At 41.4% G+C, this 17312-nt stretch overlaps 1 protein-coding gene across 4 annotated transcripts in view; it reads left to right on the forward strand.

Annotated features, from left to right (window-relative positions):
- Positions 1-17312, forward strand: part of LOC111061045 (PDF receptor) — a 270887-nt gene that overhangs the window by 65504 nt on the left and 188071 nt on the right. For all 4 annotated transcript variants that reach the window (XM_039424282.1, XM_039424285.1, XM_039424283.1 and 1 more), the window contains exon 2: positions 283-561. In XM_039424282.1, coding sequence (XP_039280216.1) covers positions 357-561 — 205 coding nt within the window. In that variant the 5' untranslated portion in view covers positions 283-356. The remainder of the gene's footprint in view (positions 1-282; positions 562-17312) is intronic.

Here is a 17312-nt window from a genome sequence, read left to right on the forward strand (position 1 = left end):
ACAAAGCCAACAGTTATCTTCCAATGATAGGTGCCAACTCACAAATCAACATGAATAATTTCAATATTCTTGACCATTCACCTTATTTTGCTCGATTTTTGCTCCTTTTCTATGGTGCTGCCTCAAAAAATGTTATGAACTTTTCCAGTGTATGAGAACTTGACATGGATCCAAAGCTCACTCTGTCAATTATTCATCGTGGTAGTCTCACTACAACTAATTCCCATCGACAAGTTCACATCCAATTTCAAATACCAATTATTTATATTATCTTTTGCACAGGTCAATGAGTAGTTGGAGGTGAGGCATGAGCAAGTGAGAGACAGCTGTAGGCTCAGCAGCTGCAGCCACAACGAATGTGTCGCAGTGCCGCTGGTGCAGTTGGTAGCAGACACCAGCAGCAACCGCAGCCGCAGTCGCAGCCGCAGTCGCAGCCGCAGTCGCAGCCACAGTCGCAGCCGCAGCCGCAGCCGCAGTCGCTTCACCATAGACCAGTTGCCAACAAACGGAGCCTGGAGCTTTGCGCGGCACGCTACCACGAGTACTCCGCCCCTCTGGGAGGTAGGCCTATGCTTTGCTCAATTCATTACATACAAATAATGAACAATATTGTGATAATGTCAACTATACAAAAACTATAAATACTCATTCCAAGCTCCAATCACTCATCTCTGAGTGACATCATCTTGGACTATAATTTGTCTAATGGTCACGTGTATAGTCTAAGATCAACACTATGGTTGATTACATGGAGTGCAGCATCTATTATAATGTTTTACAATGTTACATTTCTTGCTTTGACCACCAGCAGATCTAATTCCTTTTAAAGGTTCACGTTCTGCAGAAAATTTTAGTTTGAATCATCAGCTGACTCAATAGGGACACATTATAATAAATGCGACCATACATTGATTAAATGGGTTTGATAGTTGAACCACAGAAAAAAGGATAATCCCTGTTCTCTTCTCCGTGTTTAAACCAACTTTGGAGAAATCGTTTCTACATAGGAATGCAAACAAACTTTTACATCCAATATCATATTATTTCCGTTTGTCGAGAATATATTTATAAATGTACCTAGAATACATCTAGAACTAGAATAAACTAGGATACATCAATGTATTCTAGGTACATTGGTATTCGTTATGAATCGTACAGACTTGAGTGCCTCGAGTACGCACATTTAACTTTTCATCAGATGATGCTACTACGCTTATTTGTACTCTACTGTTTCTGTACAAATACAGATATAATCAGCTGATGAATAGTGAAATCCGCGTGTTCGTGTCGTTCAAGTCTGTACGCAGCTTTACATGTAATGTGAAAGGCCATCAAACCAATCTTTTGGTGATCTTTGAAAAAAACTGAAATTTTAAATAATGAAGCAATAAGTTTTATGGAATTGAAAATGTAATTAGAGCATTATTAGATGCGTTAGTTTTTGATTCAGCGGATGAAAATAAAAATATAAAGACATATTTCATTTTATCCTGGATCTATTCAATTTTAAAAATTATGTATAGCTATGATTGAATGAAATCGATTATTACTAGTTCAAAACTACTATTGTATCAAGTATTTGAAGAATATTAGGATTATTATTGAGTTTTTCAAGTTTGAAAATTCGTTGCAATAAGAACCCCTTCCCATCACTTGATATAAACACTTCAAAAGTCTTTTAGCTTCGCTGCAATTTCCACTTGTGGTGTGGGGGTGTCTCATTTTTGAACGCCGATCTAAATTGAATATTCATAATTCATAAAATAAGAAATGTTGACTGTATTATGCATGGTGACCCCACATCAAAATAGAGATCATAGCCGCTGATTCCGACACGACAGGATCGACTGCACTCCAAAGAGTAAACTCTCGAATTCTTGTACAGATAAGATTGTATCATAGGCTATTGTTCATGTTTTTTGCTAGTCTACAGTTCCATCTTCAACATTGTCATAGCAGATGGTAACAACCGATGACAGCAACACCGGTTGCATAGCTGGCTTCTCTCTGGCGTTTTTCAATAGAAACGAATAACTGAAACGTTAGAAACGTTTTAACGTTGTTAATTGAGAAAATCTGAATAGTTTCAAAGACTTTTTCTATCCAACAATAAGAGGAATGATTATATTGTAAAATTAAATTCTATGTTATTCACGCTTTCCTATGAAGTAGGTTGCTTTCTAAACTGTTATATTATATCAGCAACAGCTTTTTATTTATGAACAACCAATATAAGTTGATTCATTCAAATTTATCAAGTTGAGTTGTTGCTGCAGTTCATGTTCAATTCTCTGGTGCTCGTAGATGCTATAATTCCAGTCAGTATGAGTGCTATTTTATATGAGATAAATTGGAATGGTATCATGGAAATACTCGTATAAACAAGGGAGTTGTAAAGTTGTAAGGACCCCCACGTTACGGAGCCGAGTCGAACCTAATTAAAGAAGACTAATCATCCCACGATGTCTGGAAATTCTCTCATCTACTAAATTATCAGCAATTACTCCTAAAAGCATGCTGGTTTGAAAAACACGATCCCAAATGAATAGTGTAGACTAACACCGTATGCCAAAGCAGCGTGTTTGATAAGCTTCTTTGGGATATTAGGGATGGAGATGTTGGAGATTGTACGCCCACTTACCAAACACAACCGATTCTCTCAATATCATCCTAAACGATTTTATTTTCATCATCTTCAATACTCTTTCTGGAAACTTCAAAACGTTCTTGTTATTTATCATTCTCAATTCTGCGTATTACAGTTGTAAAACAATATCTTGAGCCGAAATATGAATGATTCTTCAAGCTATTCTTTTATTAAAAAAGCATATTTTTCCATCAACTACAATCAATATTGGCGACAAGTGAACATTGAGAAGAAGTACTACCCAACTTATTTCGTTATTTTGCAAAATATGATTTGTGACTTCTGTCAAAATGAGCATCGGCAGACTATTTAAATCTAACCACTGTGAGAATTTTCCGATCGCAGTTGAAACATTTTCTCAAGACATTTCAAAAGCTTGAAAAATCAAGTATTTTTATATTCTTCCAGAAGCATTCTTAAACTTTTCCCTGGTAAGGAAAACAGAAGGTTATATGTATATGGCATGTATGCTATGTGTAGGCCTGTGTACGCTATAATCCACTGCGTGAACCACATCGTATGAAAGAAGTTTAATATTAGGTATATAAATTTCAAGGTATAAAATACTCATTTCTTAGATACTATACACCGAATGTGAGTTGTTAGGCTACTAAACTTGATAGAACTAATAATTCAAATCTCGTATTCACACAAAATAAGTATAATATTTCAAGTATTGTCAGGCACTCTTGCTAAATATTTGAGTTGTCCAACCAACCGGATGCATGCACATGCGCATACGCATACTTACTGCTGAGCTGAAATCAGCCAATTGGGTATTAATTATTGTTTAATGAGACTGGGACTTTGGGATTGGAAATGACGGTCAACCCTCTAACATGTCTATTTGTGTATCTGGATTCTATATCTGGTGCCTATTTGTATACCGTTAACTATATACTTGGAATAATCTCAATAAATAATAATAGCTACCACATAATTTTATTGTAGCAGGTGTCTTACAAGTGTGGTTCTCGTATAATGTATCTGTATTGCCGAATGCTTTTATAGTTTAGGTCTGTGGTGACTCTTGCATTCTCAATTTCATTCAATTAGGAACGATGGAACTGTTATACCATAGCTGATAGAGAACAACTACGGATAAAAATGAGTAAAGATAATCTAAGGACTTGAACTACACAATATTTATGTGATAAATTTTATCATGTTGTCATTCACTTTATTCAGTTCCGCATGTCGCAACTATCATATTTCTACAGGTTTCATGACATGAATTCACAACATATTTTGACTATAAGTTTACGTTGACTATTGCAACGCTTCTGCATTCTATTCTACATACTATTTTTTCTGGACTGGATGATGCTTGACCGATATGTATTTGTATAAAGACACATAATTCTAGACATCATATCAAATTCATTCTATATCTAATCTATTTCAACCAGACATGGAGACCGATTTTGGAATAATTCAGTTGGATTCAGTTGCATATTGGCATGTGAGTATTGAGCATATCCTGACAACTGGATATGACAATTGTCTGCATATGACAATCATCTTATCTCTTGATTCTGGATAATTAGATAATTATTCTGGATTATTAGATAGAGGTGATGCCTCTCCCATCTGCAGCCTTCACAAATTCAAAGCTGCTTCCTATCATCAAGTTGCAAAGCTTGACAATAATTGTTATTTAATAATCACATTAGGGAATGATGAGTGAATAAAAGTTCTCAAAAGTTCCGAAATTTTGTAGAATTTATACCAGAAATTATCTTAAGTTTGAATTATCATTGTGTAACGGGTCGAGGTATTTATAACACTACCCTATTCCTGACAACATTTGCAATGGGAGGAAGCCAGGGGGGATTGTTATGGAACCCCATTTTGTAAAAACACTCCATTCACATGGGCTACTTTTCGAATTAATAAAACAATATAATAGGTTTATAACCTGACGATGGTGTGATCACCGAAACAGGTTATTGAAATATTTTAAAGTCTTTTTGGAAAATATAGGGTGCTTTAAGATTTTTACATTCTTTTATTAACCCCATTTTGCTAGGAGGAAAAAAATAATTGCTTTATAAATCTCTACTTAACTATTAACCCAATTGAATTATTTGAATCCACGGTTGGGAGTTTTGGATGGATTCGTTCATTCAAATGCCAAGATCTTTTGCCGTTATAAAAATTGATTACCTGACGCTAGTGTTCACGCGCATCTCAAGTCTTCTATTCAAAGATCTGAGCCAGCTGGTGACAGGGCAATAACGCTTGAGACATACGAGGTCTGCTATCTCTTCATAGTGAATGATTTAATAGAATCAACAATTGCCAACAGTTTGCAATCGAATAATCACATTTTCTGGAATTCCGAGCTTATTTTCAAATTTAGGTGAAAATGTTACTGAACATTAATTGTAGAGATTTTCATGTTTAATCTTTTTCACTCGAAATGTTTTGTTTAAATTGTATCTGAAGCCTGATAATTGGAAATCTAAAATCGAACTTTGCATAGATGGGACGGAGCTCCTGGAATTTTTACAGACTTGTGGCAGTTGATAGAGCTTATCAATGACGACTATAATTGGGTATGAATTTGATTAAAATCGTTGAGCCGTTTTTGAGAAAAACGCGAAAAACCCTGTTTTTGACAACATTTTCGCCATTTTAGCCGTCATCTTGTATTGCATTTGATCGAAATTGTTCGTGATGAGATATCATGTACACAGACACTCATACACAAACCACATATACAGGCCAATACCCAAAACCCACATTTTTGGACTCAGGGGACCTTGAAACGTATAGAAATTTGGAAATTGGGGTACCTTAATTGTTTTCGTAAAGCAATACTTTCCTTACCTATGGTAATAGGGCAAGGAAAGTGAAAAATCTGTAGAAACGCTACTGACATCTACTTTAGTTGTGTTCAAACATAAAATTATCGATCATCTGAAATTCGGTTACATCCAATAGTAATCTTCACTGTGAAGAATCCTGTTACTTATTTAATTACTTCTTTCAAAATTACAATAATAAAAGTGATTCCAATTATAATTTCTCAAATTCAGACTTCGTCGCAATGATATATGATCAATATTTTTAGAGATTTTAGTTTGTCAACTTACTATACAATCGAGGGCCTCGGTCAATCTATCTTGTCAATCTATTTGAGCCTAATAAAATAATTATTTTGGCACTCACCATGGTATCGAGAATTTAACAAATAAATCGGCACTCACAATCACTCACGTTTACATTTTTCATTCTACATACTTTTTAATCAACTAGAAATGATCAGGAGATTTTCATCCTAATAGGCCGAAGCCTAATTTAGATGCTGAGACTTGTTCTGCGACTACATCTTCTCGCGGTGACGACTCGATTAGAACTGCCGCTTTTCCACATAACTTTTCCGATTGGCAAGAAATACGTGGAGCACCCAGTCTAATTTCAAGTTGAAACGTCTTGGGGTAGCACGGTTCAAACATTTCCAAATAAGTTTACATTATTTTATTACTAAGTCTAAGCCATTACTATGGAAATGCTAGCAGACTGCAATAATTTGGATGAAAAAGAAGCAAGTTAGCAAATCCTTTATGGCGACGCAATATTTAGGCACTTACTTCGTACACGAATAAATTCTTCAACTATCAAAAACAAGGTACACTAGGGTTCATATTGGAAAGATTTAAATAGATCTTGATCAGCTCAACAACCTGAAACAGAGGCACAAAAAACTACAATTCAAACATCTCAATATTCCCCATATACAATTTAATTATCATGTGCTGCACATATAACAGAAAATAACATTTACCAAAATCTTGCAAAAAGTTATGATAATAAGCCCATAACATTGGTGTTTGTAGATTTTTGTGTAATTTTTCATCACAGAGAATAATCAGGAGATACATTTCAAATTCCATTCAATACTTCAAATTGAAGCTTTGTGATGCAAACCTTGTACGTGGTATTTTAGCACCACAGAATACTTGGAGTAAACCAGTGAATTTTTAATAGAATTATAAAATGGAAAAGAAAGTTAGACCTAGTCAAAGGATCAATCCACTTAAATCGAATATTGTTAGCGATAAAGAGTAATTGTATTATCTAAAATGATAAGAAAACATGTATAACTGTGATTCAACAACTGAGAATCCATTGGCGGAATTAAACATTATAAAGCGGCTTACTTATTATTGGCAGATTATAAAAAATAGAAGTTTACATGTACATTGAGGTTAGAATTAATTGTTTACACTTTTAAATGAATCAATCGATCTAGAATAAATCGATAGTTATTTGAATCAATACTTAGCGAATCAGCTGATTGTCGATCAACCAATATAGGTTGAATTATAAAAATTTACTCACAAAAGATGTATTATATATACTAAGGAAGGTTGATGTATAGAAATACGGACAACTATTATTGCTGTATAAATATTTATTATAATCTAAAAAGCACGAAAATCAAGAGTATACAAAACTCACATAAAAAAATAAATTAATGTATATTGTTCATTAACATCGTATATCGCGATTTATTTATGAAAATAGTTTAAGATAAACACTCCACATATTTATATAAAAACTTTTTATTTAATTTTTTCTATTATAAAGTTGAAGAAGCCCTGATTCTGAGGCAACCAATTGTATTGAGTTTACTAAATTGAAGGCCAATCAGAAAGAAGCTTACAAAATTGTTCTAGGAAGAGATAAATTTTTCTGAAAACCACTTTCTTCTGGCTTGTGATCTTGACCTGAGAGGATGCACATGGAGTTTAGGGTTCTTTCTTCCTTTAAATTTTAAAATTATCAAGCCAAACCATTTTTCTTTAAATGTGAAATATTTGTAATTAATGTAGAATTATCTGTGAACTCAGTGTTATTGAAGTGTTTGTAATTGTATTCATTCCCTATAAATATATCTTAAATTCAGAGAGAAATCTATAAGAAATCTGAACCGCGCGTTAGCCCAGCAGTGACGAAAGGGACCTGCCTAATTATTAATTATTGGAAATAATTAATTCAATCCACGAGACCGTCAAGAACGTCATTAATGTGAGTGATAAATCAAACGAGCTCGTTTTAGGCCTTTCTACACATAATTAGGGAATTAATCAAAAGCGCTATACAAGTTAAATTAAATTAAAGGAAAAATCACAACGTGCTGAGTGCTATCACATAATTTATAAGAACAGTTTATGAATTTACTTGATATATGTAGGAAGCTTACTTCCATGCACGGCCTGAACTCATATAAAACCCTGAGATCTCATATTGAATATTAAGTTGTTAATAATTATTATTTGTAAATTGATCAATATATATCATATTAAATCTGCAGACCAAACAGGTTTTTATTTGTAGAATTCTGAATTGACTTGAAGTCCATATATCAGTATTAAATACAAATTTGTAAATTTTAAAACTCAATATTGTGAATGCTATTAAATCTTGTGATAATTATTCGGATTTTAGAAAAGAATTCATTTAAGGAGAATCATAGATATAAGAAAATTTCATATATATATTGAAAATTTATAGATATCGAACATTTTATATACATTGTTTCATGGGAATATATTTTGTGTTTTATGTCAGCATACAAATCATAGAAATTTATTTTATCCTAATTCATCTCGTGATATACAGTTTGAGCTGTCTTGGTACCAAAAAATATTCAGCAGCATATGAAATTATCGAATCAATTAATATTAATCTTGTCAAGAGCATTCAGTACTTATCATCCTTTGATGATAGTCACATTAGTCCGCCAGAAAAAGTATATTGATAATTATATTAATAAGGTTCCAGTTATGTCATATAAGGATCCAGAGAGCTTCAAGAACTGGCGTTGTAAGTTCTAAGGAATTTCAAAGGGATAAATTGGTGAACACCTGTATTCATGACAAGCGTTTTAAGGATCAACTAGAAAAACTATAGTTGATCTTTATTATTCTTTATTGTGTACATGGTTACTGATAGTCAGTCATCAAATATTCTTTTGATTTCCTCTTTGGTATTCTTCAAGAACTTCAAAGAAGCAGCGGTAAGAATTAATAATCACCGGTCATTGAACCTTATGGTGACTGATTGCATCTGGAAAATTCATGTATCTACCACTGAGCTAGAGCTGAGGTTTGAACACAGCAATTTTGCGAGCCAGACGGCCTCAATTTTTTGTGAATTTATTCGCAAAAGAGGGAATTTAGCAACTGCTCTCATAGATATCAGAAACACATCTTCACACAATTATGGCACCACAAGCGTGAGGCATGATGAAAAGCTTACCTACTCAATCTCACTATCAATGATTAATGGAATTATTAATAAAACTGAAAGCTGCAAGAAGTTTAATCTGAAGTTGATTCAACAAGATATATCTGATGATCTATTGTAAGTTTCTGGCAAAAATAATTGAGTTGCTCTTCAAATTGAAATTTTTCAAGCTGCATAAATACAGACGAACTGTATCACACGAGTTTGATAACATAATTCAGAAATAATAGAGAAAAATTGGATGGAAATTTCCATAAAATTTTATAGCAAAATTTTGATCTTAATCTGTGAATCTAGATATTGTATGCTGACCAGGGTTATAAGTTATTTGAGACATAACAGCATTGTTGTTATTAAGGAAGATAAGACCCTACCTAAAATTTTAAGAACTATATTAATGTAAGTTGTCCATATTGGCAGGCATACCTGTGTCACTTGAAGGTCTTTTCATAATATATGTACATGACACTTGAAACTTTCAACACCACACAATTTTATCCAGAATAGACACTATCAGTGAGTCCATTTTAACATTCCTGTAATTTGGCAGTACACTTGGCAATTTATTCGAAGTATTCCATAATATCGTCACCATGAGCCAGTCGCCAGCTAACTCACAAATTTCCTACCCTAGCGACCACCCCCAAAACCCTGTGACTATGACACCGACCGATCAACAACACCAGGACAATGCCGCGGAGACCCCACGAGAGAGAGAAGGAGGCAGCGTATGCTCCATCAATTTCGACCTGCAAAACCTGGCCCATTTGTCCTCTCCCGGGATCAGTAATGTCATCGAGGTAATAAATCCTGATGAGAGTCCAGCTAGCGGAGATGAGGGAGTGAGGGTGTCCAACCCGGTGCCGGCGTCTCCGCAGATCTCTCCAAGCGTCGCCGAGGGAACAGAGAGTGCCGCCACCCAATCGCCATCCGATATCGCCAGTCAACCACCATCCGCAACCACCAATCTAGAAAAATGCAACACCACATTAGATTCTTCAGTCGGATGTACTACAAATCTCATAGCAAATGATTCCATAAATGAATTTAAACTTTTGCTCAGCCAAGCCTTGGAAGGGGTGACTAAAAAAATACAAGAAGATATCAATGAAAACACTAAAGCCATCCAAGATAAAGCGGAGGAAAATACCAAAATCCTACAAGAAGGTATCAAAACTATAGATGAAAAATTTTCTAGCTTCAAGGAGGAAGTGAGAAATATGATAGATATCAAGATAGATACGCAATCTTCAGTCATCAAAGAGTTAGCAACCCGTATGGATGAAGTCACTTGTCAGGTAAACGAGTGGTTGGATGAGGTACCAAGGGAAGTTGGAAAACAGGTGGGCATATTGGGTAAAGAGTTAAGCACCACTATCATGGGAACTGTCATAAAAAAAGTGTTAGAAAATAAGGATGAGATGGAATCAAAGGTGGAAGAAAATAATAAGAAAATAGTAGAGATAGTTAAAGAACAGAGTAACGTGCGAACATGTATAGCAAGCCTAAGAGAGGAGGGGACTAAATCAAGAGAGAGGTACGGCATGTTGGAGAATGCTATAGGCGGACAACAGTTGAAACTAACCGGATTGTATGAAGAAGTGAATGCAAATAAGAAAATTATGAATGATAAATGGGCCGCAAATGAAGAACGAGTCTCCAGAATAGAGACACGTATGGCAAGTATCCCAGTCGGTCAGATGCATTACACACTGACTGAAGTAGTAAACGGCACTCAACTTTTCCAAAATATTGGAAAATTTGACAACTGCCACCGTCACATGCAACCCCGACCATTCATAGATCAAATAAAAGCCATTCAGGAATTGATACCCACCTCTTGGTTAGTATGGCGTTTCCAACTGTCCAGTCTACTACTCGGCGAGCCGCTGATGTTCTTTCAGAGCTGGATGCGAGATATCAATAGCCTGGAGGACTTCATCTCCCAGTTCCTGCAGCAGTATTGGAGTAAACGTAAACAGATGGATGCACTATCAGAGATTATATCATGCACATATGATAATAGAGGCAGACAGTCATATACTGAATTTGTGGCTAAGATGATGTGCAAGAATTCGCAACTAGACGAATCTCTGGTGGACTCATCACTAGCAAATATATTATTAAAAAAGCTTCCTTTCAATGTTCGCATGACACTAGCAGTATCTTCGATTCCCAGTTGCAAAGAACTGATCGAACATTTACACTGTATCCAATCCGTTACTTCTGAATCAGGTCAGGTAAACGATCGCACAGGAGATTCCAATCATTCTCTTCAGCATAATAGCAATAGCTTCAGGAAAAACTATAATGGTGAGAATCAAATGTCAAATGCCAGAGCAAACACTCAATATCCAAAATACACTGAAAATACTAGCAGAGGTCAATCCTTTGAAAATAATTCTAGAAATAGATCTCAATATTACAATAGTAAACAACAGGATAAAGGAGCATATTATGATGGCCGAGATCGTTTAAATGGGAATAATTACAAGCGAGATAGAGGTCACAAGAGTCAAGGTGAAACACATCAAAATCATAACCGCACAAATACATCTTACACAGTCGCACATACAACAAAAACAACCCAAAATCAACATACAAATAACCCACCACCAAACCAAGAAATAAGCGCTTCTAAAACTACAGGACTATATGACACCCCAGAAGTAAAGGATAATTATTCATCTGGCAAATTAGAGGAACCTACTAAACCTCTCCATATAGACATTACTTTCTGGGATGATCTGCGTGAAACACTCTTAGAAAATCCTGACAGTACCGATGTGACATCAGACAGTCAGCTACAAACTTATATCGAATGCAAGTTGTATGGGACTAAACTACAAGCCCTGATTGACAGTGGCTCACAATGCTGTTTATTGCAAGAGGATATGTTTTTAAACATCAAAGATAACAGGCAATAGCTACACTACCCCTTACTAATGTATACATCTCCGGTATTAATCCTGGCAGAAGAATAAGAGTGAACACTCAATGTCTCTTAGAAGTGGAAATAGAAGGAATTATATTTGAATATACTTTCCTAGTGTTACCAGTCAAAGGTCCATCAATGATAATAGGCGCTGATTTCCTACAGTATTTCCAAACCTGCTTGAATTTCCGTACACTAAAATTCCATGCAAGTCCTGAAACTGCCACCACCGAAATTATTACACCTCTCAGTTTAAAAAGACATCCTAGAGAAAATCGGATAATACAATTTGCATATCACATGGAAGGCGTTCCTAGGACTTGGGGTATTCATGATGTCACGATGTATATCGTAACTAGAGAAAGGCATTGAATTTAGGGCTCATTTATTCGACGCTCGGCTATCTTTCATAGAATCTGAGGGGTCAACGTTCAAGCCAGCCACTGGCCTACCGCTCAGCGTTGCTGCGCATCCTCTCTCCCCTCCCTCTCGGTCACTGAGGGAGGCTCGAGAAAGGCCAGCAAGAGGCAGTCGGGTTCGGAGAGCCAAGTCGAGCGGTCGAGAGAGGTGAGAAGGAAGCAGCGAGCAGCTAGCAACGTCACAGTACACCCGTACTACGTGAACTCCGATTTCTTCAGCGACCGGGAGTTGTGTCGAGGCTAAAGTTGATTAGCCTCTCACACAGTGAACTCCACTGCTCTACACTCGTTTGGGGCGAGTGTTAAACGACACTTAACCTGTTTGGACGACGGGTTGCCAGTTTCGACCACGACAACACGTCAGTTTGGTCGAAACCTGACACCCCATTGGTAGGCCACCAGTGGGGCATCGAGGCGAGATAGGACATCCAGGAAGGTCAGGAAAGACCTTTCCCGCAACTCCGCGGACGATCCGGACCCCAGGAGGACAGCTAGTGCCCGGCCAGTAGGACTTAGGAAAGTCCAGAGTGCTGGCCGCTGCAGCGTGCTGGTCCAGTGCGGGATCGCAAGAGGACGTCTAGAAAGGCCAGGAAAAGCCTTTCCCGCAACTCCGCGGACGATCCGGACCCCAGGAGGACAGCTAGTGCCCGGCCAGTAGGACTTAGGAAAGTCCAGAGTGCTGGCCGCCGCAGCGTGCTGGTCCAGTGCGGGATCGCAAGAGGACGTCTAGGAAGGCCAGGAAAAGCCTTTCCCGCAACTCCGCGACGATCCGGACCCCAGGAGGACAGCTAGTGCCCGGCCAGTAGGACTTAGGAAAGTCCAGAGTGCTGGCCGCCGCAGCGTGCTGGTCCAGTGCGGGATCGCAAGAGGACGTCTAGGAAGGCCAGAAAAGCCTTCCCGCAATTCCGCGGACGATCCGGACCCCAGGAGGACAGCTAGTGCCCGGCCAGTAGGACTTAGGAAAGTCCAGAGTGCTGGCCGCCGCAGCGTGCTGGTCCAGTGCGGGATCGCAAGAGGACGTCTAGAAGGCCAGGAAAAGCCTTTCCCGCAACTCCGCGGACGATCCGGACCCCAGGAGGACAGCTAGTGCCCGGCCAGTAGGACTTAGAAAGTCCAGAGTGCTGGCCGCCGCAGCGTGCTGGTCCAGTGCGGGATCGCAAGAGGACGTCTAGGAAGGCCAGGAAAAGCCTTTCCCGCAACTCCGCGGACGATCCGGACCCCAGGAGGACAGCTAGTGCCCGGCCAGTAGGACTTAGGAAAGTCCAGAGTGCTGGCCGCTGGAGCGTGCTAGTCCAGTGCGGGATCGCAAGAGGACGTCTAGGAAGGCCAGGAAAAGCCTTTCCCGCAACTCCGCGGACGATCCGGACCCCAGGAGGACAGCTAGTGCCCGGCCAGTAGGACTTAGGAAAGTCCAGAGTGCTGGCCGCCGCAGCGCAGTAGTCCAGAGCGGGATCGCAAGAGGACGTCTAGGAAGGCCAGGAAAAGCCTTTCCCGCAACTCCGCGGCCGATCCGGACCCCGGAGGACAGCTAGTGCCCGGCCAGTAGGACTTAGGAAAGTCCAGAGTGCTGGCCGCCGCAGCGCACCGGTCCAGTGCGGGATCACAAGAGGACCTCTGGGAAGGCCAGGGAAAGCCTTTACCAGAGCCCCGCAACCAACCCGGACCCCGGAAGACACCCGGTGCCCGAGGACTAGGACTCAGTCCCGACACGAAGCCCTTTTCTCACGACTAACACGCAAGGTTCCTGTTCCCTTCTTTCCGCGACCAACCCTGTTTGGCAGTGCGAAAGCACGGCCCCTCTTTCCTAAAAGAGGGAACATTCCTCCAAAGCACTCCAAGCCCTATTTCAACCCCCAACCCGAGCGAGGGTGGTTGACGGACGCCCCACCGAGACTCCCGTCCCCTGCCGCGGCCCTCCCCAGTCGCCGACTGAGTTTAGCCGGCCAGAGCGACACTGGGAACTCTGATAGAGACAGGTGTGGGCAAAAATCTACTCAGAAGATTGGCACACGAACGTGGGGCCCAAGGCAGGAGGAGAAAAACAGCAATGAGTGCAGAGGAGAAATGTAGTCGCGCCGGAGAAGACCAGGAGGCGCGAGAGGAAAACAGCGATCCAGGAGTGACCTGGATCTACAAACTCCACCGGAAAGAAGCAGTGGACCTGGCAACAGCAGCAGGGCTACCTACAACAGGTACGATGGCGGAGCTGAGGAAGGTTCTTGTGGACCATCACAGGAAGACGGCAGAGGAAGCCAACAACCTGAACCAGGCTAGCAATGGAGCTGGCACAAGTTACCAGGAGGCGGAAGGAGCAACGTCTCTGTGGCCTCCTGTAGAGGAAGATCACCAGGAGTCTTCCAGACTCGGGAAGCTGCCCGAGGAGGCCTCACCAGCCTCCGATGGCGAATCATGCCATTCATGGGTGTATCGATTGCGGAACAGAGACGCGGTCGAATTACTCCTAGACTCGCTGCCCACAGATGGCACCTGTTCCGAGTTGCGGAAAGCGTTAAGGGAGCAGCGGCAGCGATGCCTCACGATGCTACCGCTGCCTCCCGCTGAAGAGACGGTGATACAGCCAGCGCCACCGAGGTCAATGTCGGCGCATGTGGACGCTGGCCCACTGTATCACGCGAGACCTGCATTAGTGCGACCAGAGGAGTCGTCGGTACAGGCCACCAGTACAGGCCACGACAGGCACCGCACTCACCGGTCCGGGCTGCAGCCCACCATACACCATTTATGGACCCAGGGACGGTGTGCGATAAGGTGCGAGGATGGAGGTTGTCATATGATGGCAACGGAGACGCTCCTAGCTTCCTAGAGCGTCTCGAGGAGTTACAACAAGCCTACGGGCTGACAGGGGAGCAGCTGTTCCCGGCGCTACCAGAAATGCTAGCGGGAAGGTGTTCCTTGTGGATGCGGAACCGAAGAGGGTTCTGGCGACATTGGAACGACTTCGTAATGGACTTTCGGTCCCGTTATTATCCAGCAACCTATGAGGAGGATCTGGATGCTCAAATCCTGGGTCGACGGCAGCGTGAAGGCGAGGCTATCGATGACTACGTAGAAGAACTTCAGACTCTCATGAGGAGAAGAGGAGATTGTTCAATCAATCACCAGCTACAGAGGCTGTACAAGAATCTTCTACCCCGGTACAAGCTGTACATTAGGGAAGCTGAAATCTATTCCGTGGACGATCTACTCAAGCTGGCCAGGCAGTATGAGAGGAATAAAGTCAGAGGAGAAGAGTGCTCAACAGCGGCAGAGGACTGTGAAACAGGAAGAGGTTCGTAAACCTGTGAAAGCACGCCCCGAGCCAGAGCCTACAACTTCACAACGGCGAGTGGAGCCGACTCCAGTAGACCTACCTGCTGGCATTGCAAGAAAGAGGGTCACTGGAGGTCGGAATGCCCTGAGATTTCTCTCTGCGGGGGCTGTAGAAAACCTCGTCCCGGTTGCACCTGTGAGAAGGATCAGAAGAGGGCGACAGACAAAGCCGCAGTGGTGAGAACTAGGAACCAACTCCAATTGGAACCGGAGTTGCAGTTCGACAACAGACTGTATACCACAGTCGAGGTAGCTGGCCACCAGTATCGAGCTCTACTCGATACAGGAGCTGAATCCAACTACTTAAGCTTGGCAACGTTTGCGAGCTTAGAGGCAGCGGGATGTGCAAGGAGAATGGCGACAGAGAGAGGCGCGATTCTGGCGAATGGAACCGCGGCGCGGCTATATGGAAAGGTGGAGATCAACCTGAAAATCAGCCAAGAAATTCTTCCCACAGTGATGACGATCATGGAAGGATTATCCCCCGAATTTTTATTCGGCATGGAGTTCCTGCAGGAGCACAGGGTGAAAATCGAACACCGCGCACGCACGGCGGAATGGGAGCCTCAACTCCGGGAGAAGAGTGCTACAAACTACCAGAAAGCTGCGAAGGCCCGAGAAGAGAGGTGAAGTCCGGTGCAGCCCCGATAGAGAGGCAAGGAAGGTGTCCACAGCCTCAGGAGACACGCGTCTTCATGCTAGTACGTGTCCGAGATGTCTGGCTGAATGCACTGGTCGACACCGGGGCCGAGTCGTCCTATGTCTCTGGGAGGCAGCAAGGCGACTGAAGGAGTCTGGCGATTGCAGGTGGAACCAATTAGTCATCAACCGATCTTGGTGACTGGAGAAAAGCTTCCCGTAGTGGAGGAGCTGAAGCTGACTGCCGAGGTGTGTAGTAGACGAGTCTACTGGAGAGTGGCAGTGATCAATGAGTTAGAATCCGAAATGATTTGGGATTAAGTCATTTAAGAGCGATTCAAGCAAAACTCGATTTGAGGCAGAGGAGGATATTACCTCCGGCTTAGTGGGACAGGTGGCAGCAGTCGCTTCAGAAGGGAGGAGTTCGAGAAAATCCTGGAGACGGAGCTGATAAAATTCAGAGATGTGCCAGGTGCGACTCACCTCCTGGTTCATAGAATCAGGCTGAAGGAAGGAGCTGAGCCGTTCCGACAACGTCCTTATCCTCGTAACCCGCTTATGCAAGCGGTGATAAACGAGGAGGGGACAGTATGCTCGACCAGCGGGTCATTGAGCCGAGCAGTAGCCCGTGGAGTTCACCAATCGTCTTGGTGAAGAAGGCTAATGGAAAGATGCGGTTTTGCATCGATTTCCGGCAGATTAATGCACTCACTGAACGAGATGCTTATCCTTTGCCGAATATGACAGGCATATTGGATAGATTGAGGAATGCCAAGTACATTTCTTCAATCGACTTGAAGAGCGGTTACTGGCAAGTACCGTTGGAGGAGAAGAGTAAGCAGCTTACAGCGTTACGGTTCCTGGAAGGGGCTGTTCCAGTTCCGGATGATGACCCTGGTCTACACTCGGTGGAGCTACATTTCAGCGCCTCCTAGACCAAGTAATGGGCCGGAATTAGAGCCTTGTGCTTTTGCTTACCTAGGGGACGTCATCGTTCTAGGAGAAACGATGGAGGCTCACATGCTGAACCTAGCTAGAGTGTTCAGTAGGGCTGAGAGAGCTGGCTTGATAATCAATCAAGAGA

Source organism: Nilaparvata lugens, chromosome 3 (assembly GCF_014356525.2).
Source record: "Nilaparvata lugens isolate BPH chromosome 3, ASM1435652v1, whole genome shotgun sequence".
In the NCBI taxonomy this organism is placed as follows: domain Eukaryota; kingdom Metazoa; phylum Arthropoda; class Insecta; order Hemiptera; family Delphacidae; genus Nilaparvata; species Nilaparvata lugens.